Genomic DNA, 26,876 nt, shown 5'->3' with positions numbered 1-26,876 from the left:
TCCTTACGAGATGATATTAAAATCAGATAATGTACACAACTTATGATTTTTAATAAGAGATGTGCTATATATAGTCTTTATGTCCTTCTCTCATCTTCTCACTTTTGAAAATTACTATTACATCTGAGGGGCCCATATATATGAGAGACTCACATCCTCTTCCTGTACACATCTCTATACATCCTCTTTCTGTCATTCTCTCATCCTTTTATTTTTAAAATTACCTTCAGATTTTATATAATAATATAAGATTATTGCAAGTTGCCTCATTTCTATGGTATAATAATATTCTTCACTCGCTCGAATGAATCAATAGAAGTATCACAACTCTTGCCGAGAAAAGTCTTCCAAACGCGTTCGAGATTCCCTATTCATGCTCTTACCAATACAACTACAAGTCAATTCCATTACACATTGCATCACAAATTCAGATTCTTCAGGCAACTTCTCAGTTCACCAAGACTCTATTGGTTTACTTTAACCCGACTAATTTAATTAGATGAGTCTAATCCATCAGCCTTAAACCGCTAATTTCGTATTGGGTTCATGTCAAATTTACGAGTCATGTTAAAAATTAACAAGCTTAAATATCGTATGTCAAATTTGAGTTGTGATTATGCATGGATATAAGATTAGATAAATTTTAACCTGACCTATTTAATTAAACATGTCAAACCCCTCAATCCTTACCCATTAATTTTACGTCCCTAATTTATGGGGGACACCCTGTGATAAAAAGTTTACTATTCCTTTATACACGACTTGTTGTTAATATTATCATCAAAACTTTTCTGCAATGACCTCTGTTTTGTTTTACTTAGTAAGGATAGATTGGGGCTCTATAGGTAAATTGCAAATGGCACATTGGCCTCCACTTGTGTTGTGGTCCTTGGCTGGATAATAATTAAAATGCCCTAAAAAAGTAGCATCCAATCGTATGAAAATGTTTCTTTATGTGAATGGAATGTGATCCCCCACATGCAATTTGGAACATTCGGACCCATATTTTTCTATGGATGCTTTTTCTTGGTCAAGGGTCAAGGTGTGCGTTTGAAACCATTGGTGAGTTGGGTTTGAATAGGTCTAAAGATTTGACCCTGGAGATATTTTGAATGAAAGGATTTGTCAATGTCATTTTCAGGGGCTTCAATTCCCTCGTTTTGACAAAGTTTTGAGAAGTATATTTCGTTTTTGCATCTAGAAAAATTAACATATATATATATATATATATATATATATATATATATATATGCGAAAGAAAAATAGGTGTTCCGAAACGGCCACACAGTTCATGATTGGGTGTATCATTTTTTACTAATCACTTAATTTTGACCATCTTGATTTGTTTTCATGCCTATTATTAATCAGGCCTTTCTTCTCCCATCTTCATGGAGCTCTCCCTGTTGATTTGGCATTTGGAATTTGAACCGGAGGAGATCCAGTTAGTGTTATTTGAACAATAAAGGGTAACTCAAATAGTACAATAAAGGGTAACTCCATAGTCAAACACATTCCCTATGCATCAAACCTGATATTTCTTTCTCTTCCACTATATTTGCAAATCATTGGCAGAACCACAACAAAATACGTTGGCTGACAGCCATTACAAACAAAATTAAGCAATTTCCATGGATTGCTTCCTTTTTTCACTATATATACTCATAGAAGTAAACAAAAAAACATTATGTACAAGTCCCCTCTATGCACTTTTTAGTCCAAAAGCTCTAATCTAATCATTACAACATAACATAAAGCTTTGAAGCTAACACAATAATCTATGATCAGGAAACTGGAACCCCAGCTCTATTGTTATTGATCAAGCAAAACCTGCTAGGCTTGGGCTGGAAATTCCTCCTCCTCTGGAGATCATGGCTGGAGGGCTTGATCATTTGGAGGAGAAATGCCTTGAATGAATTTGCCTTTGCAATCACAGCCAATTCCCATCGACTAGACGAAACACGTACCACTTGCCGGGTCGAGGCGGCCCGGCCGGGATGGGAACTGCGGTGAATACTGCACCTGAATGAGCCTGGATGGGTGGTGGGTGCACACAAACATGTCCTGGTTGTGGCTTGTGGCTTTGAATGAGGAGGAGGTGCACTTTTTGAGGCCATGGAATGGAATGGAATGGTTCAACTCCTAAGAACCTGGCGTGGGATATCTCTTTTTGGTGTGGCAAACTGGTTGGAAGCGATGGAATTGTAAGCTTTATATAGATTCTTTCGGGTTCCCTAATTACCTTAATCACCCTTGTATCATGTTTTGAGATCTATATAATAGTCATTTGTGTGCAAGTACTTGAGCAGCATTACCAACTTGCCCTTGTTGCACCTTGGTCTCTATTAAGTACTTTGAAAGGGCAAAAGAGTCTGTGTCAACTTTTATTGTATGTCTATTATATATATGAAGCTACCTAGAAAACGCCAAGGTCTGTTAATTAACGTGGGACAGCTTGATAATGAAAGAGCTAGCTAGTCACTAATTTATTTTTATCTGCACCTGACATCGACGTTGCACCTCAACGGAACGTCGGAACCGGAATTTTTTCAAAATGCTTTATATCAATAGTATTATAAGGGCGTATTAAGTAATATACAACGTTTTTGTTATATTTTAAGTTTTTAACCCTTTAACCCTTCCAAAGAAAAAAGAAAAAAAAAAAAAAAAAAAAAAGAAGAAGAAGAAGAAGGATGATTATAAAAAAAAAAAAACCCTCAAACTACAAGTTGTTTTTAAAGTAGTCCCTAAATTACCAAGTGTATTAATATGACCTCCCAAATTATCAAAGACTGCCAAATAGACTTATTTTGTTGAAATATTTTTATAATACCCTTGCCATATGTCATATATTCAATTAAAAGATAATAAAAATTTAAAACTAAATTTAAAAATCAAAGAAATATTATAAATATTATAAAAAAAAGGGGGTTAAAAAGAAAAAAGAGAAATGAATGGTGAATTTGGTGTACAACTTTCATACAGCTTTAATAACTTCTTTTTTTCTTTTTTCTTTTTTTATGGTCAACCATTGAATTTGTTTTCTTACATATGGGCCATAAATATCCAATTGTTGATTTTTAAAAAAGTTATTAGAGTTATACAAAAATTATACGAAAGTTATGCAAGAAACATTACTCTAAAAAAAAATATATATATGCCTACTAGACCATACAAACTGACCATATGGTACTCCATGTTAATTTTTAATGTTATTTATTTTGGATTCGAAGATTATTGTGACTAACACAATCATGCATGTACTGATGGTGGTCACACCCAGCAGCATCACCAGTTGTGTGAATCACTCAGGGCTAGACCCGATCTAGCGACTAGTGGTGGCTAGCATAATGGTGTTTCGTGTGTGACATACTCACTAAGTCGTGGAATTAAGTTTTATATTATCCACCTATAAAGATCTTTGTTTTACAAAAAGGTCAACTAGATTTTAATTAAAGGAACTTCGAAGCACATCGATTTGGTTATCGCTTGAGCACTCATAGCAATATTTTGCAGGCTGCTTGCGATATTGGTGCCGTTTGGTGATCAGGTTGTAAACTTATAGTGTAAGTTGATTTTGATGTATTAAGATGTAGATTATATACATTTTTTGGTGGTAAATGGTAATAGATATTGTGTGATAATCATATATATATATAAAAGCTGAGTTCTAACTTAGAGTTAACCTAGAATTATGACACGTGGCGTGAACCTATATTTTTTTAAACATTGAACCGGTCATTTAAGTAATACTGAATCGGTCCATGTATTTCAAGTGAAATAAAAGGTGTATTTAATATGCCTAATGAACTCTTTTATATTAAATAGAAAAATAATAGAAACGCCAAATTTTATTATCATTAAATTCTCACTAATTTTTACATCTCTCTCTTCCTTTAACTATCATATCATATATATATATATATATATAAAAGTCGAGTTCCAATGTGAACAAATATTTTAAAAAGTTTTACTTTTTTATGGATTAATAATAAAAAATATGATGAAGATGTGTTTAAATTCTGAAATTAAATTATAATGAAAAATTCCGCGCAGAGCGCGGGTTATGAGCTAGTTACAATTAATTCTTTAAGTTTAAGAATTTGATTGGCTTCTAGTAAGTGAGGTGCTTAATTTTCATAAATAAGGTGGGTTGGGTTGGGTTGGGTTGGGTTGGGTACTTGGGTTAGACTTAGCCAAATTCCCATCTAAGTCGGCAAAAATCCCTGGTTTGGTGCTTCTAACTCAACCTCATAACCCTTTTCCACCTCAAAAATATTTCAACACGTAATCAAGTCGGCATGGGCGAAGAAACAACACAATTTGCACCCTCCCATTCAGAACGACATCGACACCTCACCAGCCTTTAGAATTTAGATTTTGGTCGGAGACACGTTGATCAGACCGGTGTCATATAAAATTGTACATGTCTCCATTTCACAAAAGAGTGTGGGCAGGTACTACCCCTTTTAAATAAATTATATTTTTATTTCATCATTATTTTTTTTTTTTTATTGTGTTCACATGACAGTGTTAATCGGCCTTATTGTCACGTCAACATATTTAAACAATGATTAAATAAAAGTATAATTTTTAACATTAATAATATTTATCACGTAAATTACTAAACTAATAAATTTAATTATGATTGACGTAACAGTGCAACCGACGCATCAATTTATAAGAAAATTCTAATAAAAGCTGTATATGTTATCCAAATATTAGCCATAGAATGGAATGGAGTGTCACAAGTCACAAAGAAACTTGGCCATGGAATTATACGGTCGTCCTGTAGACGTGTACGTATGCGTGTTGTGGAAGAGTCGTTTGGCTGTTGATCAAAACCTCATTGATGTTGATTGACGTTAATTAAAGATGTGTGATTTTAGTGCACAATGGTAAATAGATTATATATAGAGGGGAAATTATATATATATATATATATTTACTCGGGAATGTTGGTCAAGGATGGAAATCAAGGTGGGAGTCCGTGATTGGATGCACCAGAACTTGAGCCACGTGTACGAATATGTTTGTCAAATTACTCTTCTAGGATTCCTATCTTTGAATATTGTTTTCCCACGAAAGCAGTCTGATCTGGTTATGCATATCCACATTGGATCTGGTTTCACTACCGCATCACGCGTGCACGCCGTTTTCCATACTGCAGCATGCTCTCTTAATAATAAAAAATTTATTAAGACTTAAAAAATTTTATAAAAAAAAATATTAAAAAAAAAAAAAAAAAAAACAAACAAACAAAACAAAAGAAATGGCCGGTTGGCCCTGGCCACCCCCAAAGGCCTAGGGGTGGTCGAAACCACCCCCTACGGCCGATATGAGCAACCTCCTTGGCCAAAGATGGGGTAGTTTTTCACTACCGCATGCAAGCCAGATCCAAAAACATTAAGCGTAGTCCAATCTTTGATTCTCTGAAAGCTTCTGGAAAGAAAAAAAAAATTTTTTAAAAAATTGAATACTATTTGTTGGTACAGATTCCTGTAAAACAACAAACAACTAGTTGGGGGTGCCGACTACGCCCACTCCGATGCCTAAGTCAGATCTAAACCGATTTTCTAAAGAATATCTGTAATCTCAAAAACACAGAGAATGCATGTGTTTTCATACCTGGTGTGGTGGTCTTATTTATAGGCCGGTAGTTGCAGTCTGATTAGAATCCTTGAAGCCTAGTTGGATTAAGAGTTTGAATCCTAGTCTGGTTGAACCCTAACCTTATCTCCAGGGAATTCGAATGAGGCTGCAGAGTTCAAATTGAATCGCATTCGTACCTTTTTAATCTCAATTCCGTGTCATCATCTACCTTATCCCATTAATTATGGAATAGTGGCATATCCCTGATCTTCCGGGATACTGGCCTTATTACATTCTAAGACATCTGCGGCGCACTTCGAGCAACCCCCGAGGTGATAATATCCGAGACATGTTCGCTCTGACAAGACTAGGAGATCTCAGGATGTTGCTGCACCATAACAGAGTTGTGGAAGATCCGAGATGTTATTATACCGAGGTGTTATGACTCTGAGGCAATCTTCTATTTCGGGTTGTAACTCAAACTTCCTGTACGATCTTGTAGCTTATTTCCAATCTCTGAAGCATAAATATCCGAGACATGTTTGCTCCGATTATACTTGGAGGTCTCGGAATATTCCTTGCCGTAATTGGGTTCTATAAGACTGAAACATCATTATACCGAGATGTTTCAAGATCAGGATCCACGTGTCTTCGGGATTAATTTTATCCCCAACACTATTAAATGTACTACAAGTTTCATACAAATTAACGTGACAGTCTATATAACACTTACAACGTTAGTTGACTTACGTGGTAGCATTTGTCAGGTAGACTACACATCAGTTTGTAAGTTCACATAACACGGACTAGGTCAGTTACTAAATAATTAAAATTAAATAGTGTTAAGGATACTACAAAGTTATTCACAAAGTGACATGACAATCCATAATTAGTAAAACAATTAAAAGAAATTGTTTAACTAATTTTAACAATTATAAACTATTACATCATGTTGTAAACGACTTTACAATAAAATTATAATACCTCAAATAATTTTTCAATATTTTTTATTTATCAAAACCAGGATCTACTCTTAATATGCGTATGATTTGTTTCAACTTTGCTTTGAGAGGGGGGGGGGGGGGGGGGGGGGGGCACACCAAAAGATAATCATTGTCCCCAATGGCTGATGATATCGTTGAAAATCTCCTAAAGATTTTCATGACTTCACTTGAAAGACTACTAATTGTCTTATTCTTTGCAACTCAAATGGCACCCTCACCCTATTCAAATGAGGATCAAAATGTTACATAATTGATGGTATGACTTATTCTTACATACTGATCTGATAGTTCACATAGCATTTTCCATATCAACTATTAACAATCAAATTTGATTGTGACAGATATAATAATGTCAAATTTGATCGTAGCTGATGTAGCAATACCGGGTAACCTGTCACATCAATTTCTAATTTCTAATAGACCCTTACAACAACATTTACATCTCATTGATGTTTACAAGAGTTGGAACCAATCATGCAATTGTGCAAGCATTAACTTGTTGAATAGGATATGCTCTTTTCCTTGAGTTTGAAGCTAAATAAGCAGGCCAAAAAAGACCATATCTCCTTGAAGCAGCTATCGAATATCAGTATTTAGTGTAACAAAGAGCCATGATGGGATAAAGACCTACACTGCAATATCATCAAACCTAAGGATCACTAGCATAATGTACAAGAATTTATACATGACAACTCTTCACCAAACAAGCATAAATTAGAGTAGAAGATCTCTATCTGGCCTTGCCTTCATTGTCCAAGGATCTAGCTGCATGCCGTTTAGTATATACGCGGTGGCAGCGCTCTCTTCCATAGATAACCCAGAAGATCAATGAGAGCATTACAGCAGCAGATACCATTACTAACCCAATATAGATCCATCCGCTAAATCTTTTCAGACCAGGACAATGGTTGTTACTGATGCCGGTGAACGTGTCCCGTACAAACGTGCAGTCTTCCAGATTAACCAAGAATGGAGAATAGCTATACAAACCATAGCTCAGATTTACAGCAGCTGCCATCTGGTTGTAGAATGTTGGGGTCAATCGGCCAGGTGTGGTACAAATACCAGATTTTGAAACTTGACACACATAATTCTTCCACACCTGCTTGGGAAAAAGGTTGAAAGTTTCATTCATCTACACTCAACAAACATTTCATATATGTACACATATATGAAGGACAAGGAGGTAAGTTTTGGACAGGTGAGAAAGGCAAAGAAATTTTGAGAAGGATAGTCTCACAAACTGACCCATGTATAAGCACTTCAATCTTTGTTAATCAAAATACAGAAAAAATATATATATATATAAAATCATAAACCTAAACAAAAGTTTCAAGAGCCAAAGTTGCCAATTTTAGCATGTGACAGTTCTACTGCATCATTCTCAATTCCTATTCAAATTTAAAAGAAAAACGAATCACCAAAAATATGGCATAACCTAAAAACAATCCATTAGACATTAGAAGGAAAACCACCATAAATGATGATTAAGGCAAAAACCAGAACGTGGAACACAATTTGCTTGAGCCAGGCTTTAAATGGAGACCAAAACTAACCAAAATCCGTCATATGAATGGTGTAAGCATTTCTGAACTAAAATTCAGATACTTTAGTGATATTACCTCTGTAGCATTGTTCAACTGCACCTCACTAGTTCCACATTGTCGATCCGCAAGATTAGAATGAAACGGGTTGCAAAGAACGGGCACCAATGGACCAGATTGATTGAAATAAAGGGGTCCAGCAACGGGTGGGTAATTAACATTAGAGATATTGTTGATCACGCTGTCAACCACAACGACAAGCTGGTAGGTGACATTTTTGGATTGTGTAAGGGTTTCTTGGGCAGTTGCATTGTCCACACATGGGAGTATATCATCTAAAGCTGTATGTGCAGTGGGGTGCTGGACCCAATCATCCATTGCAACACATGTATCTGCAACCACACTAATGCATATACATAAAAGAAGAAGTCAGATCTAGAGATTACATGTGCAACCGAGAGTTATCAAGAAAGAGTCACAACTTATAGTAAACAATACCATAACCAATTGATCTAATTATCGGTGAAGCTCTGGTTACATTTTAGAATAACTGATGAACTATATAGATTAAGCATAACTACAAAAAAAAAAAAAAAAAAAAAGATAGCATCCACTCTACATACTCAAAAAATCAACTGTCAATGGAGAAATTGGCAACCTAAATCAGCTGGAGAAAAGATTTCAACAAAATCTCAATTAATTTTATAGTAAAAAGTTAAAACTTCAAAATGCACAATCTTCCAATTCTCAAACAAGGTATTGCTATAAAAAAAGAATATATATATATATATATATGATTACTTTGGCATCAATTTCTGGATGCATTTCTAAGCTCCACTAGCTTAAACAAAAGGGCAGTCTAGGCATGATTATCTGGATGCCAGAGCAACCCAAGGTCCAAAAAAAGAAAAGAGACAAAACAGAAGTTCCAGGTTAAAGGAAACTATTGACTTTTTCTTTTTATGAAGTTTTCTAAGTAAAAAAATAGAAATAAGAACCGCCTTTTCTGGTCTATGTTCTTTTAATTTCATTAAATATAACACTTATCTTTAGTAACTGAGAATTGAGCAAGAATTACATGGTCCGTGTACTTCCCACATGATGCACAAACCATTAATGTACCTCACACATTTCTGCTCCTCACATCGTACCTCAGATTTTGAACAATGAAAAGTCCTTGAGAAGCAGGATGATAATGTGTAAGCAATTTACAAACCACTACTTTCCATTGATTGTAGCAAATGTGGTTTTCACTCAGCTACAAAATTTTGCTCATTCACTTTTCAAATGATTTGTTAAAGTGATTCCATATTTGTTTCTAAATTATGAGCTGTCTAATAAAAAAACAGTTGAACAGCATATTAAAACCAGTAAATTGATGACAACAACATTCACAAAGAAATATACGTCAACCATTGCTTTTGCAGGCAGAGGCTAAAATTTACAGTTTTAATGTTGCAGTGAAGGGGAAGCAACATAAATATAAAATGACTCTAACAACACAGAACTTACTTATGGAGGAGGAGAAATACGCCGCATAAAATGAATGTGCCAGTAACAAGAATCCACCCAATCATCACCAAGCTGCAGTCATCACATATAAGTGTTCATGGAGAAATATAAGAAAACTAAAACAGAGCTGCTTCCGAAACTATAAATGAACTGTTTATATCACTTACAAGTACACCAGAGCTTGCATTCCAAGAATCGAAAATACTGCAATAAGTAGCCACAACAACATAAAAAGAAACGGTTATAATAAGTCATATATAGAGAATAGCCTGCCACTACTCCAAGAGAACAAAAGACTTACAAAATCCAAGAAATGCCAAAAAGAGCATAATAGCCGCAAGAATAATAAGAGCCAGTCTCCTGCAGAGTAGAGCAACGGATAAATGTTATCCAAAAGCCTTTCAAGCACCCGAAAATTTTGTAGGACCTCATACTTACACGGCATCCAAGCCATTTTGTATAGTCTTTGCATTATCTGAAGTCGTCTGAGAAAGAGTGGAAGCAGAAGAGTTGATCTTTGTCTCAATATTGTCAATGTTCTTCTGGACATCTGATGGCAGAAAGATAGAATTAACTGTAACCCCCTTAGCTGCAGCAAGATAACCTGACACATTCCTGAGGTTTTCAACGACGATATATGCCTGATTCACAACATACTCAAGTGTTGGTTGTACTGCTGTAAAAATTCCCCTGACCAGTGTACAGAACTATGCATCCAACACTGAAATTGTACAACAAAACATTAAGTGAGTCAGAAATTACCATAAGTGTCCGTTTAGCGGTTTCAAAACGTGCCGTTAGAAAAAATAACAATCTTAAAACATTGTTTTCAGTGATTTTTAAAAAAATTTAAAAACGTAGTTAAGAGTTTGGTAAAATCACAATTTGGCATTTATAATCATCACAGTTTGGCCTTTTTAAAACACACCCGCTTTCCTTTTTCCACGTTTTCAAACCACCATTGTTTTAAATGAACTTTCAAAGCGAACACATTTTGCAATTTTGTTTAAAAAATGCACTTTTGGCCTGAGAAATTGCATAGCCAAATGCACCCTAATTGGAAGTATAATATAATGGAGCATAAGAGCATAAGAGAGAACGCAAGAGAATTACATTGCTGAAAGGGTGAAGAGGATGAGGAAAATAAGGGAGAGAGCATAGCAAGCTCGAGAATAGCCGAAAGGCGCTCTTGGACAACAGCAATAGCGGAGACAGACGATACACAAGGTTAGCCCAAAAAGCACAAACCAAATGCCGGCAATGATAAAGAATGGCGCCGCGGTAAGACCCACAGACTGCATTATAAAATGATAATCAAGGTTAAAAACAAAGAATTTAATTGATCAAACAATCTACTAAAAAACAAATGACCAGAAGATCCAATACAGGATTTAAGAAACAGAGTTAATCTAAAATTGCAGAAATTCAAAGGCCCTTATTTGGAGGGAAGAAATGACCCAAATGGGACGATAGGCCATTACAGATTTTGTATCAACAAGATCCATAAAAAAAAGAAAAAAAAAAAAGTAAGAAACCAAACTGCGCTGTAAATAAAAGAGGAAATATAACTGAAACCCAGATGAGAGATGTAAGCCAGTATTGATTCACATTTTTCTCATAAAATAAAAAATTAAAAAAAAATGATGAAATTATAGGGTTGTGATTCAAGAAAAAGAAAATCCAGATGGATGATAAATAAATAAAATGTGTAGAGAGACGAAAAATAAAAACACTCACAGCCCAGTAATGTTGATTGCTGATATTCCAGCCACCACTGTAGTGGTTAAACCCATCAAGAGGGTCCTTCCTGTACGTCCTTGCCTCAGCCAATATCAGAGACGATTTCCCTGCGCTCCCCTCCTCCAGAGACCTCCTCGTGTTCCATTGCACCACCCCGCCATATTCTCTCCCAACAAGAACCTCTGTAACGTCAAAAATCACAGGTTGTTGGAAAATAAAATAAAATAAACAAAAAAGGAGAGAGATCAACGAAGAAAAATTGTTACCCGGGCTACGTCGAGTGTGGTGGAGCAGAGAGCTTCCAAAGGCTGAAGATACGAAGAGGAAGACATAGAAAGAAAGAAGAAAAAATGATGGGTTTGCTCTGAAACATACCATAATGTCTTTGCTTCTATTCGTTTCGGTTTCCTGAGGATGTAAACTCTCTGGTTTTTCGGCGAAGATAGAAGACGATAGAGAGAAACAGAGTGTGATATTTAGCTAGGATTTCTGGGACACGAATCACGATCTCTCTACACGCTTCTGAAAGAGACCACGCCTTGTCGTGGGCCCCTGTATATAACAGAAATAGTCATATATATGCCCTTTCCCGCTTATGTGAATGAAAATTTGAATGAAAATATTTTCTTACAACATTCTTAGCAGCTTTCTTTCTTTTTTTCTTTTCATCTTTTTTCCTTAAATGTAGGGAATAAAATTACTTTTTGTTTCCCTATGAAAAAATACCCCACAGCAGCTTCTCTTTACTATTCCCTATATAATTAAAATATTAATTTTTACTTTTTCATTTTGTTTTTTTATTCATTTCTTTTTCTTCTCTCTCGTTCTGTCGTCTTCTCCGTCACACACAATGCCTCCATCCCTTCCTTCACGCAAGCTGCAAAATGGAGAGCGAGGAGGACACCGAGACGGAGGAGACGGAGATCGTCACGTGGCCGGTGTGGGTGAACCCGAATTTCTCAAAAAGGATCATGGGGCGGGTGTCGGAGGTGATGGCCAGGGTTTTGATCTCGGTGGAGCTGTGGGAGAGGAGGAGGAAGCGGAAGGGCAGTTTCGTCATTTTGGTGGTTGGTGTGGAGAGACTGGAGAGGAAATTGGTGTGGTGAAGGGGGCAAAGGGGGGAGATCGAGTGGGAGCGAAGGATGCGAGGCAATGATAAATTGATGATGAGGGTCAAGGGGAAAAGATCGGACTGGATACGATGGATACAATGGGGGATTCGAACGGACGCTGGAATCGGCGCAGGGGATATCGCTTGTGGGTCGGTGTTAGACTCGGCGGTGGTGATTGCGACGACGTCGTTGGCTGTGGTGATCAGGCTGTTGGTCGTATTGGTGTGGAGGAGATCGTGGGATCGGAGTGGTGACAAGGAGGTGAAGCCGGTGGTAGTGCCCAGGGGCGGAACTACTCTTTGGCTTGGGGGGGCCTGGCCCCCCCCAAGCCAAAGAGTTTCCCCTCAAAAAAAAAAAAATTAAATTAAATTTTACCCCTTATTTTTTTTATTTTCTTAGTTTTGGCCTCCCCAAATTTTTTTTTCTCAATTTGGCCCCCCCAATGTTTGAAACCTGGCTCCGCCCCTGGTGGTGCCCAAGCTGTCGGAATGGATAGAGGCACAAGAAAAAGAGGAGCAGAGATGGCGATCGAAGAGAGAGGATTGGTGATGTGCAGAGAGAGAGAGAAGAAGAACTGATGCTTGGGATTTGCAGAGAGAGAGAGGAAGAACAGATCATGCGCAAGAGGAGAGAGGTTTTTTTTTATGAATAAACAAATGCTTGGGATTGCTACAGTGCTTCTCAATGCATTGGGAAGCACTGTAGCAATCCCAAGGAACATATAAGGGAAGGGAAGCTGCTGTAGGATTGTTTTTTTGACTTTTTTAAAATTTTCCCTAAAATGTAGGAAATGGAACCCACTGCTAGTAATGCTCTTAGTGTGATTGACTATTTTCTTATTATTATTTAAAATATATTTTTGGTTTTATTATTTGAACATTCAAATTAATAAGTTGTATAAGTATAGGTTGCATAATAATAACCATGAATAATTTATTTTGGAGTAGAGCTTTCCTCATATATATAAAATTGTCGTGTGTCATCTCTATTATATTAGAAGCACGTCCTTTTTTAATAGTATTAATAGAAATATGAAAAATTTATTACAAAAGCATGACAATTTTATAAGTTGGATTGATGAAAATTTTTCAAATAATTATTCAAATTTACAAATTTTTTGTCACACTACATAATATCAGTTTTATATTGAATTCGTCTTTTAGAGTGATAATGCATATACAAAAGAATAAACTTACTCTTCACTCATATTTATTACCTATTTTATATTAGTTGATGTGACGTATTTTAAATATCTGATATAAAGCACGTTACAAAGTTCATTAGCGGTTATAAAAATACCATCGGTGCTTAATCATACATTTTGAATAGAAGGTGAGGGGCCTTAATTTATGCTATTAAATGGTGTGGGTTAGTGAGAAGATATGGCATTATGAGATGTAAAATCAATAGGATTTCACACTTAATGTTAGAGGTGAAGATGAGCTTTTCCAATCAAAAAAAAGGAGGAAGGTGAACCTATCTTTTGGTGACTTCTAGCAATCACTCATCCATCCAAATAGTCCAAATGGCATTGTACCACCCACTAAGAAATGTAATTAATGAATAATTTTTTTTTAAAGTAATTAATGAATAGTTTTAACTCATTTACGTTTTGAATTCAATTTGCCCTTCAAAAACATCATCATATATGAGCTAAGTAGCTAACAAAACATAAGAGAATGCGAATTAAGAGTAGGTTCAAAAGAAACAAACAAAAGGAAAGAAAATAAATGTACCCACAAAAACAATGGACAAAAAATAATGATTTTGTAACTAAAATGATAGGGAGAAGAAGAAGTGAATTTGAACTAGTGATTTCCGCTTTAAATTATTGGTTAGACTTACACAAATGAATCGATATTTTTCAACTCCAATGAAGTGGAGAGAAGCTATTTTATAGTCTTAATCAAATTTTACAAATCTAGTAGTTTATATATTGTGACATGGTGAATATGGTGTCATGTTATCACTGTGTGCACAATTAAATGCTTAAAAAAAAAAAAAAAACTTTATTTTATAAATTTAGTAAGCTAGAATGTAGTCTAATTGAAATAAAAATGCACGAAAGACATTAAGAAGCAGAGCTCGAAAGAATTTATTCTAACCAGATTTATTAAATTAACATATATATAAAATATATGGGATTTTCACATGCATTATTAATAGAGCATGTAAAAATCATATGATTTTGGACACGTGACAATTTAATAGATTGAATTATAATAAATTCATTTAATCCAATTTAAATGAAAATGTAAAAAAACAATTTTACCCCTCAAATAGAACTAACTGTATCCTTGTCCGTTGATTTGGGACATAGTTGTTATATATATACCACTTTAGACTAATATTAGAATAATTAAAAATGAATACCATTGAAGAAGTCTTATTTTTAATCTCTTACAAAATCAACAATAATTTTTCTTTTTCTTTTTCTTTCCAGTTTAAGTCTATTGTGCCTACACAATGAGAGATGTTTACATGCCTTCCTTGATCTCTCTCTTCCCTAGAATAGGCGAAATTGGATCCCAACTCCCTTGCAACTACAAAAGATTTTCCTCAACTTTATGGTAATCAAACCAAAAGTTAGGTTCAAGCATAGTAATTAAGTAATTAAGGTAATTGACTCAATACACTGTTCAAAACCTAAGCAAATGTTATTGAAGAGATAAATTCAAATCCTCCTTACTTGTCGAGTGCAGGCCATATTCTCGAAAGTATTCATGTTGAGCGGCAAAGTTTACATACATGTAGTTTCAATTTTGTTTTTCGTGAGTCCAATTATGCAGCACATTGTCTTGCTAAAGAGGCTGCTAGTATTATGTGTGATTTGTGTTTGCTGGAAGTCACTCCTACTAGTATATCCAATATTGTTCTTAGGGAAGCTATTTCTCCCTAGATCCTTTTTTAGGGTCAAGTATTTTTCGTTTGGTGATCAATGAAAAGTATGAGAATTTCTGTTCAAAAAAAAAAAAAAAAAACCTAAAAAATAATTAACAAATATTAACCTATTTCGACTCCCATCGAATCCCACTTTATTAAAGCAGAAGATTGGTTCCAATGAAAAAAAATATTAACAACTTGTACGAGTTTGACTTACTTCCGGTGCAAAAATAGCTGGAGTTCTCCCTCAATCTTGCAATCTTTACTGTTAATTTTTTGCACAGAAGATTTAATTTCCAATGATTTTTTTTTTTCCTCGAAGTAAGCCAAACTCAAATAGTACAATGAAGGGTAACTCCATAGTCAAACACATTCCATATGCATCAAACCTAATATTTCTTTCTCTTCCACTATATTTGCAAAATCATTGGTAGAACCACAACAAAATACGTTGGCTGGCAGCCATTACAAACAAAATTAAGCAATTTCCATGGATTGCTTCTTTTTTTCACTATATATACTCATAGAAGCAAAAAACAATATTTACAAGTCCCCTCTATGCACTTTTTAGTTCAAAGGCTCTAATCTAATCATTACAACATAACATAAAGCTTTGAAGCTAATACAATAATCTATGATCAGGAAACTGTAACCCCATCTCTATTGTTATTGATCAAGCAAAACCTGCTAGGCTTGGGCTGGAAATTCCTCCTCCTCTGGAGATCATGGCTGGAGGGCTTGATCATTTGGAGGAGAAATGCCTTGAATGAATTTGCCTTTGCAATCACAGCCAATTCCCATCGACTAGACGAAACACGTACCACTTGCCGGGTCGAGGCAGCCCGGCCGGGATGGGAACTGCGGTGAATACTGCACCTGAATGAGCCTGGATGGGTGGTGGGTGCACACAAACATGTCCTGGTTGTGGCTTGTGGCTTTGAATGAGGAGGAGGTGCACTTTTTGAGGCCATGGAATGGAATGGAATGGTTCAACTCCTAAGAACCTGGCGTGGGATATCTCTTTTTGGTGTGGCAAACTGGTTGGAAGCGATGGAATTGTAAGCTTTATATAGATTCTTTTGGGTTCCCTAATTACCTTAATCACCCTTGTATCATGTTTTGAGCTCTATATAATAGTCATTTGTGTGCAAGTACTTGAGCAGCATTACCAACTTGCCCTTGTTGCACCTTGGTCTCTATTAAGTACTTTGAAAGGGCAAAAGAGTCTGTGTCAACTTTTATTGTATGTCTATTATATATATGAAGCTACCTAAAAAACGCCAAGGTCTGTTAATTAACGTGGGACAGCTTGACAATGAAAGAGCTAGCTAGTCACTAATTTATTTTTATCTGCACCTGACATCGACGTTGCACCTCAACGGAACGTCGGAACCGGAATTTTTTCAAGATGCTTTATATCAATAGTATTATAAGGGCGTATTAAGTAATATACAACGTTTTTCTTATATTTTAAGTTTTTAACCCTTTAACACTTAAAAAAAGAAAAAAGAAAAGAAAAGAAGGATGATTATAAAAAAAAAAACCTCAAACTACAAGCTATTTTTAAAGTAGTCCCTAAACTACCAAGTGTACTAATATGACCCCCAAATTATCAAAGATCGCCAAAAAGACTTATTTTGTTGAAATATTTTTATAATACCCTTGCCATTTGTTATATATTCAATTAAAAGATAATAAAAATTTAAAAATCAAAGAAATATTATAAATATTATATAAAAAAAAAGGGTTAAAAAGAAAAAAAGAGAAATGAACGGTGAATTTGGTGTACAACTTTCGTACAGTTCTAATAATTTATTTATTTATTTTTTTTTTATAGTCAATCATTGAATTTGCTTTCTTACATATAAGCCTTAAATATCTAATGGTTGATCTTTAAAAAAGTTGTTAGAGTTGTACGAAAGTTATACAAGAAACATTACTCTAAAAAAAAAAATATGCATACTAGACTATACAAATTGACCATATGGTACTCCATGTTATTTATTTTGGATTCGAATATTATTGTGACCAGCACAATCATGCATGTACTGATGGTGGTCACACCCAACGACATCACCAGTTGTGTGGATTACTCGGCGCTAGACCCGATCTGACGACTATTGGTGGCTAGCATAATGGTGTTTCCCGTGTGATATACTCACTAAGTCGTGGATTAATTACGTTTTATATCATCCACCTATAAAGATCATTGTTTTACAAAAAAGTCAACTAGGTTTTAATAAAAAGAACCTCAAAGCAAATGCGATCGTTTGGCATAACAACATTGATTTGGTCATCGCTTGAGCACTCATTGCAATATTTTGCAGGCTGCTCGCGATATTGGTGCCGTTTGGTGATCAGGTTGTAGACTTATAGTGTAAGTTGATTTTGATGTAGTAAGATGTAGTTTATATACATTTTTTGGTGATAAATGGTAATAGATATTGTGTGATAATTACAATTAATATCTAAGTTCAAGAATTTGATTGGCTTCTAGTAAGTGAGGTGGTTAATTTTCATAAAAAAGGTGGGTTGGGTTGGGTTGGGTTAGACTTAGCCAAACTCCCCATCTAAGTCGGCAAAAACCCCTGGTTAATTTGGTGCTTCTAACTCAACCTCATAACCTTTTTCCACCTCAAAAAGATTTCAACACGTAATCAAGTGGGCATGGCCAAAGAAACAACATAATTTGCACCCTCCCATTCAGAACACATTGACATCTCACCAGCCTTTAGATTTTGGTCGGAGACACATTGATGAAACCGGTGTCATATAAAATTGTACATGTCTCCATTTCACTAAAGAGTGTGGGGGGAGGTACTACCCTTTTAAAATAAATTACATTTTTATTTTATCGTTATTTATCGTATTCACATGATAGTGTTAATCAGCCTTATTGTCATGTCAACATGGTGGAACAATAGTTAAATAAAAGTGTAATTTTTAGTATTAGTGATTAACGTGGTAAGTGACGTATAAAATATCACATCAGTTTGTCAGTCTAACTGTCTAATGATACTTATTACGTAAATCACTAAATTAATAATTTTAATTATGATTGACGTAACAGTATCGTGTAAACCGAAGCATCAGTTTATTAGAAAATTCTTATAAAAGTAGAATATATTATCCAAACAAAAGCATTTTGGGTCGCCAAATATTAGCCATAGAATGGAATGGAGTGTCACAAGTCACGAAGAAACTTGGCCATGGGATTATACGGTCGTCCTGTAGACGTGTACGTATGCGTGTTGTGGAAGAGTCGTTTGGCTGCTGATCAAAACCTCATTGATGTTGATTGACGTTAATTAAAGATATGTGATTTTAGTGCACAATGGTAAATAGATTATATATAGAGGGGAAATTATATATATATATTTACTCGGGAATGTTGGTCAAGGATGGAAATCAAGGTGGGAGTCCGTGATTGGATGCTCCAGAACTTGAGCCACGTGTACGAATTTGTTTGTCAAATTACTCTTCTAGGATTCCTATCTTTGAATATTATATATATATATATATATATATATATATATATATATATATATATTGTTTTCCCACGGAAGCAGTCTGATGTGGTTATGTATATCCACATTGGATCTGTTTTAACTACCGCATGCATGCTGTTTTCCACTACAGCATGCCCTCTTAATAATAAAAAATTTATCAAGACTTAAAAATTATAAAAAATAATTATTAAAAAAGTAAAAAATATTAAAAACTTAAAAAAAAAAAAAAGACAAAAACAAAAGGAATAGCCAGTTAGCCGAGGGGTGGTTTCAACCACTAAAGGCTTTTATTTTTTTGATTTTTTTTTGTTTGATTTTTTTTTTTTTTAATTTTTCTTTTACAGCATATATGCGATAGTTTTCATTACAGCTTGCAAGCCAGATCCAAAATCATTAAGCATAATATAATCTTTGATTCTCTGAAAGCTTCTTGAAAAGAAGAAAAAAAAAAGAAAAAAAAATATTGAATACTATTAAATGTACAAGTTTCATACAAATTAACGTGACAGTCTATACGACACTTGCAACGTCAATTAACTTACGTGGTAGCATTTGTCAAGTAGACTACATGTCAGTTTGTAAGTTCACATAATACTGACTAGGTCGGTTACTAAATAATTAAAATTAAATGATGCTAAGGATACTAAAGTTATTCACAAACTAACATAACAATCCATGATTAGTGAAATAATTAAAAGAACTTGCTTAATTATTTTTAACAATTATGAACTGTTACATCAGTTTATAAATGACTTTACAATAAAAATTATATTTTTTCAATATTTTTTATTTATCAAAACTAGGATTTACTCTCAATATGCGTATAATTTGTTTCAACTTTGCTTTGAGGGGGGCACACCAAAAGATAATCATTGTCCCCGACGGCTGATGATATCGTTGAAAATCTTCAGACTTCACTTGAAAGACTACTAATTGTCTTATTCTTTGCAACTCAAATCGCACCCTCACCCTATTCAAATGAGGATCAAAATGTTACATAATCGATGGTATGACTTATTCTTATAGACTGATCTGATAGTTCACATAGCATTTTCCATATCAACCATTAACAATCAAATTTGATTGTGACAGACATAACAATGTCAAATTTGATCGTAGCTGATGTAGCAATGCGGTGACCTGTCACATCAATTTCTAATAGACCCTTACCACAACCTTTACCTCTCATTGATGCTTACAAGAGTTGGAACCAATCATGCAACTGTGCAAGCATTAACTTGTTGTATAGGATATGCTCTTTTCCTTGAGTTTGAAGCTAAATAAGCAGGCCAAAAAAGACCATATCTCCTTGAAGCAGCTATCGAATATCAGTATTTAGTCTAACAAAGAGCCATGATGGGATAAAGACCTACACTGCAATATCATCAAACCTAAGGATCACTAGCATAATGTACAAGAATTTATACATGACAACTCTTCACCAAACAAGCATAAATTAGAGTAGAAGATCTCTATCTGGCCTTGCCTTCATTGTCCAAGGATCTAGCTGCATGCCGTTTGGTATATACGCGGTGGCGTCGCTCTCTTCCATAGATAACCCAGAAGATCAGTGAGAGCATTACAGCAGCAGATACCATTACTAACCCAATATAGATCCATCTGCTAAATCTTTTCAGACCAGGACAATGGTCGTTACTGATGCCGGTGAACGTGTCCCGTACAAACGTGCAGTCTTCCAGATTAACCAAGAATGGAGAATAGCGATTCAAACCGTAGCTCAGATTTACAGCAGCTGCCATCTGGTTGTAGAAGGTTGGGGTCAATCGGCCAGGTGTGGTACAAATACCAGATTTTGAAACTTGACACACATAATTCTTCCACACCTGCTTGGGAAAAAGGTTGAAAGTTTCATTCATCTACACTCAACAAACATTTCATATATATACACATATATGAAGGACAAGGAGGTAAGTTTTGGACAGGTGAGAAAGGCAAAGAAATTTTGAGAAGGATAGTCTCACAAATTGACCCATGTATAAGCACTTCAATCTTTGTTAATCAAAATACAGAAAAAAAAAATATATATATATATATATATATATATATATATAAATCATAAACCTACACAAAAGTTTCAAGAGCCAAAAGTTGCCAATTTTAGCATGTGACAGTTCTACTGCATCATTCTCAATTCCTATTCAAATTTAAAAGAAAAACGAATCACCAAAAATATGGCCTAACCTAAAAACAATCCATTAGACATTAGAAGGAAAACCACCATAAATGATGAGCAAGGCAAAAACCAGAACGTGGAACACAATTTGCTTGAGCCAGGCTTTTTATGGAGACCAAAACTAACCAAAATCCGTCATATGAATGTTGTAAGCATTTCTGAACTAAAATTCAGATACTTTAATGATATTACCTCTGTAGCATTGCTCAACTGCACCTCACTAGTTCCACATTGTCGATCCGCGAGATTAGAATGAAACGGGTTGCAAAGAACGGGCACCAATGGACCAGATTGATTGAAATAAAGGGGTCCAGCAACGGGTGGGTAATTAACATTAGAGATATTGTTGATCACGCTGTCAACCACAACGACAAGCTGGTAGGTGACATTTTTGGATTGCGTAAGGGTTCCTTGGGCAGTTGCATTGTCCACACATGGGAGTATATCATCTAAAGCTGTATGTGCAGTGGGGTGCTGGACCCAATCATCCATTGCAACACATGCATCTGCAACCACACTAATGCATATACAAAAAAGAAGAAGTCAGATCTAGAGATTACATGTGCAACCGAGAGTTATCAAGAAAGAGTCATAACTTATAGTAAACAATACCATAACCAATTGATCTAATTATCGGTGAAGCTCTGGTTACATTTTAGAATAACTGATGAACTATATAGATTATGCATGACTACAAAAAAAAAAAGAAAAAAAAAAAGAAGAAGATAGCATCCATTCTACATACTCAAAAAATCAACTGTCAATGGAGAAATTGGCAACCTAAATCAGCTGGAGAAAAGATTTCAACAAAATCTCAATTAATTTTATAGTAAAAAGTTAAAACTTAAAAATGCACAATCTTCCAATTCTCAAACAAGGTCTTGCTATAAAAAAAGAATATATATATATGATTACTTTGGCATCAATTTCTGGATGCATTTCTAAGCTCCACTAGCTTAAACATGGGCTATTCAAAAGGGCAGGTCTAGGCATGATTATCTGGATGCCAGAGCAACCCAAGGTCCAAAAAAAGAAAAGAGACAAAACAGAAGTTCCAGGTTAAAGGAAACTATTGACTTTTTCTTTTTATGAAGTTTTCTAAGTAAAAAAATAGAAATAAGAACCGCCTTTTCTGGTCTATGTTCTTTTAATTTCATTAAATATAACACTTATCTTTAGTAACTGAGAATTGAGCAAGAATTACATGGTCCGTGTACTTCCCACATGATGCACAAACCATTAATGTACCTCACACATTTCTGCTCCTCACATCCTACCTCAGATTTTGAACAATGAAAAGTCCTTGAGAAGCAGGATGATAATGTGTAAGCAATTTACAAACCACTACTTTCCATTGATTGTAGCAAATGTGGTTTTCACTCAGCTACAAAATTTTGCTCATTCACTTTTCAAATGATTTGTTAAAGTGATTCCATATTTGTTACTAAATTATGAGCTGTCTAATAAAAAAACAGTTGAACAGCATATTAAAACCAGTAAATTGATGACAACAACATTCACAAAGAAATATACGTCAACCATTGCTTTTGCAGGCAGAGGCTAAAATTTACATTTTTAATGTTGCAGTGAAGGGGAAGCAACATAAATATAAAATGACTCTAACAACACAGAACTTACTTATGGAGGAGGAGAAATACGCCGCATAAAATGAATGTGCCAGTAACAAGAATCCACCCAATCATCACCAAGCTGCAGTCATCACATATAAGTGTTCATGGAGAAATATAAGATAACTAAAACAGAGCTGCTTCCGAAACTATAAATGAACTGTTTATATCACTTACAAGTACACCAGAGCTTGCATTCCAAGAATCGAAAATACTGCAATAAGTAGCCACAACAACATAAAAAGAAACGGTTATAATAAGTCATATATAGAGAATAGCCTGCCACTACTCCAAGAGAACAAAAGACTTACAAAATCCAAGAAATGCCAAAAAGAGCATAATAGCCGCAAGAATAATAAGAGCCAGTCTCCTGCAGAGTAGAGCAACGGATAAATGTTATCCAAAAGCCTTTCAAGCACCCGAAAATTTTGTAGGACCTCATACTTACACGGCGTCCAAGCCATTTTGTATAGTCTTTGCATTATCTGAAGTCGTCTGAGAAAGAGTGGAAGCAGAAGAGTTGATCTTTGTCTCAATATTGTCAATGTTCTTCTGGACATCTGATGGCAGAAAGATAGAATTAACTGTAACCCCCTTAGCTGCAGCAAGATAACCTGACACATTCCTGAGGTTGTCAACGACGATATCTGCCTGTTTCACAACATACTCGAGTGTGTTGGTTGTACTGCTGTGGAAATTCCCCTGACCAGTGTACAGAACTATGCATCCAACACTGAAATTGTACAACAAAACATTAAGTGAGTCAGAAATTACCATAAGTGTCCATTTAGCGGTTTCAAAACGTGTCTTTAGAAAAAATAACAATCTTAAAACATTGTTTTCAGTGATTTTTTTTAAAAAAAAAAATTAAAAACTTAGTTAAGAGTTTGGTAAAATCACAATTTGGCATTTATAATCATCACAGTTTGGCCTTTTTAAAACACACCCGCTTTCCTTTTTCCACGTTTTCAAACCACCATTGTTTTAAATGAACTTTCAAACCGAACACATTTTGCAATTTTGTTTAAAAAATGCACTTTTGGCCTGAGAAATTGCATAGCCAAATGCACCCTAATTGGAAGTATAACATAATGGAGCATAAGAGCATAAGAGCATAAGAGAGAAGGCAAGAGAATTACATTGCTGAAAGGGTGAAGAGGATGAGGAAAATAAGGGAGAGAGCATAGCAAGCTCGAGAATAGCCGAAAGGCGCTCTTGGACAACAGCAATAGCGGAGACAGACGATACACAAGGTTAGCCCAAAAAGCACAAACCAAATGCCGGCAATGATAAAGAATGGCGCCGCGGTAAGACCCACAGACTGCATTATAAAATGATAATCAAGGTTAAAAACAAAGAATTTAATTGATCAAACAATCTACTAAAAAACAAATGACCAGAAGATCCAATACAGGATTTAAGAAACAGAGTTAATCTAAAATTGCAGAAATTCAAAGGCCCTTATTTGGAGGGAAGAAATGACCCAAATGGGACGATAGGCCATTACAGATTTTGTATCAACAAGATCCATAAAAAAAGAAAAAAAAAAGTAAGAAACCAAACTGCGCTGTAAATAAAAGAGGAAATATAACTGAAACCCAGATGAGAGATGTAAGCCAGTATTGATTCACATTTTTCTCATAAAATAAATAATTAAAAAAAAAATGATGAAATTATAGGGTTGTGATTCAAGAAAAGAAAACCCAGATGGATGATAAATAAATAAAATGTTTAGATAGACGAAAAATAAAAACACTCACAGCCCAGTAATGTTGATTGCTGATATTCCAGCCACCACTGTAGTGGTTAAACCCATCAAGAGGGTCCTTCCTGTACGTCCTTGCCTCAGCCAATATCAGAGACGAGTTCCCTGCGCTCCCCTCCTCCAGAGACCTCCTCGTGTTCCATTGCACCACCCCACCATATTCTCTCCCAACAAGAACCTCTGTAACGTCAAAAATCACAGGTTGTTGGAAAATAAAATAAAATAAACAAAAAAGGAGAGAGATCAACGAAGAAAAATTGTTACCCGGGCTACGTCGAGTGTGGTGGAGCAGAGAGCTTCCAAAGGCTGAAGAAACGAAGAGGAAGACAGAGAAAGAAAGAAGAAAAAATGATGGGTTTGCTCTGAAACATACCATAATGTCTTTGCTTCTATTCGTTTCGGTTTCCTGAGGATGTAAACTCTCTGGTTTTTCGGCGAAGATAGAAGACGATAGAGAGAAACAGAGTGTGTGATATTTAGCTAAGATTTCAGGGACACGAATCACGATCTCTCTACACGCTTCTGAAAGAGACCACGCCTTGTCGTAGGCCCCTGCCCCCTGTATACTTTGTCGGTATTTTTTGGTCCGTAACAAAAATAGTCATATATATGCCCTTTCCCGCTTATGTGAATGAAAATTATTTTTTTAAAAAAATTTGAATGAAAATATTTTCTTAGTGTGATTGACTATTTTCTTATTATTATTTAAAATATATTTTTGGTTTTATTATTTGAATGTTCAAATAATAATAACTATGAATCATTTAGTTTGGAATAGAGTTTTCCTCGGGTGTATAAAATTCTCATATGTCGTATTATAAATACGTGTTTTTTTATTAGCATTAATAAAATTATGAAAAATTTATTACAAAAGCATGACAATTTTATAAGTTGGATTAATGAAATTTTTTCAAATAATTATTAAAATTTACAAAAAATTTGTCACACTACATAATATCAGTTTTATATTGAATTCATCTTTTAAAGTGATAATGCATATACAAAAGAATAATCTTACTCTTCACTCATATTTATTACCTATTTTATATCAGTTGATGTAACGTGTTTTAAATATTTGATATGAAACACGTTACGTTAATAAGTGTGAATAAAAGTTCATTAGCAGTTATAAAAATACCATCGGTGCTTAATCATACATTTTGAAGGGAAGGTGAGGGGCCTTAATTTATGCTATTAAATGGTGTGGGTTAGTGAGAAGATATGGCATTATGGGATGTAAAATCAATAGGATTTCACACTTAATGTTAGAGGTGAGCTTTTCCAATCAAAAAAATATATAGGAGGAAGGTGAACCTATTTTGGTGACTTCTAGCAATCACTCATCCATCCAAATAGTCCAAATGGCATTGTACCACCCACTAAGAAATGTAATTAATGAATAATTTTTTTTTAAAGTAATTAATGAATAGTTTTAACTCATTTACGTTTTGAATTCAATTTGCCCTTCAAAAACACTATCATATATAAGTGACAAAACATAAGAGAATGCGAATTAAGAGTAGGTTCAAAGGAAACAAACAAAAGGAAAGAAAATAAATGTACCCACAAAAACAATGGACAGAAAATAATGATTTTGTAACTGAAATGGTAGGAAAAAGATGAAGGAAATTCGAACTAGTGATTTCCGCTCTAAATTATTGGTTAGACTAACACAAATGGATCGAGATTTTTCAATTTCAATGAAATGGAGAGAAACTATTTTATAGTCTTAATCAAATTTTACAAATCTAGTGGTTTATATATTGCGACATGGTGAATATGGTGTCATGTTATCACTGTGTGCACAATTAAATGCTTAAAAAAAATATTTTCAAACTTTTTTTTATAAAATTAGCAAGCTAGAATGTAGTCTAATTGAAATAAAAATGCACGAAAGACATTAACAAACAGAGCTCAAAAGAATTTATTCTAACCAGATTTATTAAACTAACATGTATCTAAAATATATGGAATTTTCACATGCATTATTAATAGAGCACGTAAAAATCATATGATTTTGGACACGTGCCAATTTAATAGATTGAATTAGAAGAAATTCATTTAATCCAATTTAAAAGAAAAATTTGTTCAAGTTTGATGGTCTCTTTGCATGGCATGTCATTCAAATTCGACATGGTAACTACTCCAATCATCTAACAAATGTTTGATGTGATATAAATATGAGAAGTGTATTTTGGTAGGATTTATAATTAAAAAGTAGTTTATATTTAAAAATTTTTGTTTGTAATTTTTTTTTAAAAAAATGTGGTTTTAATTTTGAAAACATAAAGTTTACCAAATGAAGCCCTAGTGTGTGCCTATATATATATATATATATAAGTTAAAGCTTGTATCGCATCATTATGATTTAAAAATCAGGTAAATAGCTTCATCAT

The 26,876-nt window shown here is 34.7% G+C and overlaps 1 protein-coding gene and 1 pseudogene across 1 annotated transcript; both read right to left on the bottom strand.

The window, feature by feature from the left end:
* Positions 1-7,089: 7,089 nt before the first annotated feature.
* Positions 7,090-11,877, bottom strand: LOC133867074 (uncharacterized; annotated as a pseudogene).
* An 8,233-nt stretch (positions 11,878-20,110) lies between these two features.
* Positions 20,111-25,042, bottom strand: LOC133866571 (uncharacterized). The gene is made up of 9 exons (XM_062303129.1): positions 24,745-25,042; positions 24,476-24,660; positions 23,855-24,036; positions 23,164-23,448; positions 23,027-23,085; positions 22,893-22,929; positions 22,726-22,797; positions 21,280-21,604; positions 20,111-20,737 (listed from the first exon to the last, which is right to left on the bottom strand). Exons 1-9 carry the CDS (start codon positions 24,854-24,856, stop codon positions 20,366-20,368), a joined length of 1,629 nt encoding a protein of 542 aa, XP_062159113.1. The 5' UTR covers positions 24,857-25,042; the 3' UTR covers positions 20,111-20,365.
* Positions 25,043-26,876: the final 1,834 nt, after the last annotated feature.

This window comes from Alnus glutinosa, chromosome 4 (assembly GCF_958979055.1).
Source record: "Alnus glutinosa chromosome 4, dhAlnGlut1.1, whole genome shotgun sequence".
Lineage (NCBI taxonomy): Eukaryota > Viridiplantae > Streptophyta > Magnoliopsida > Fagales > Betulaceae > Alnus > Alnus glutinosa.
The sequence above is the reverse complement of the archived record's forward strand: the minus strand, read 5'-3'. Positions and strand labels throughout refer to the sequence as shown.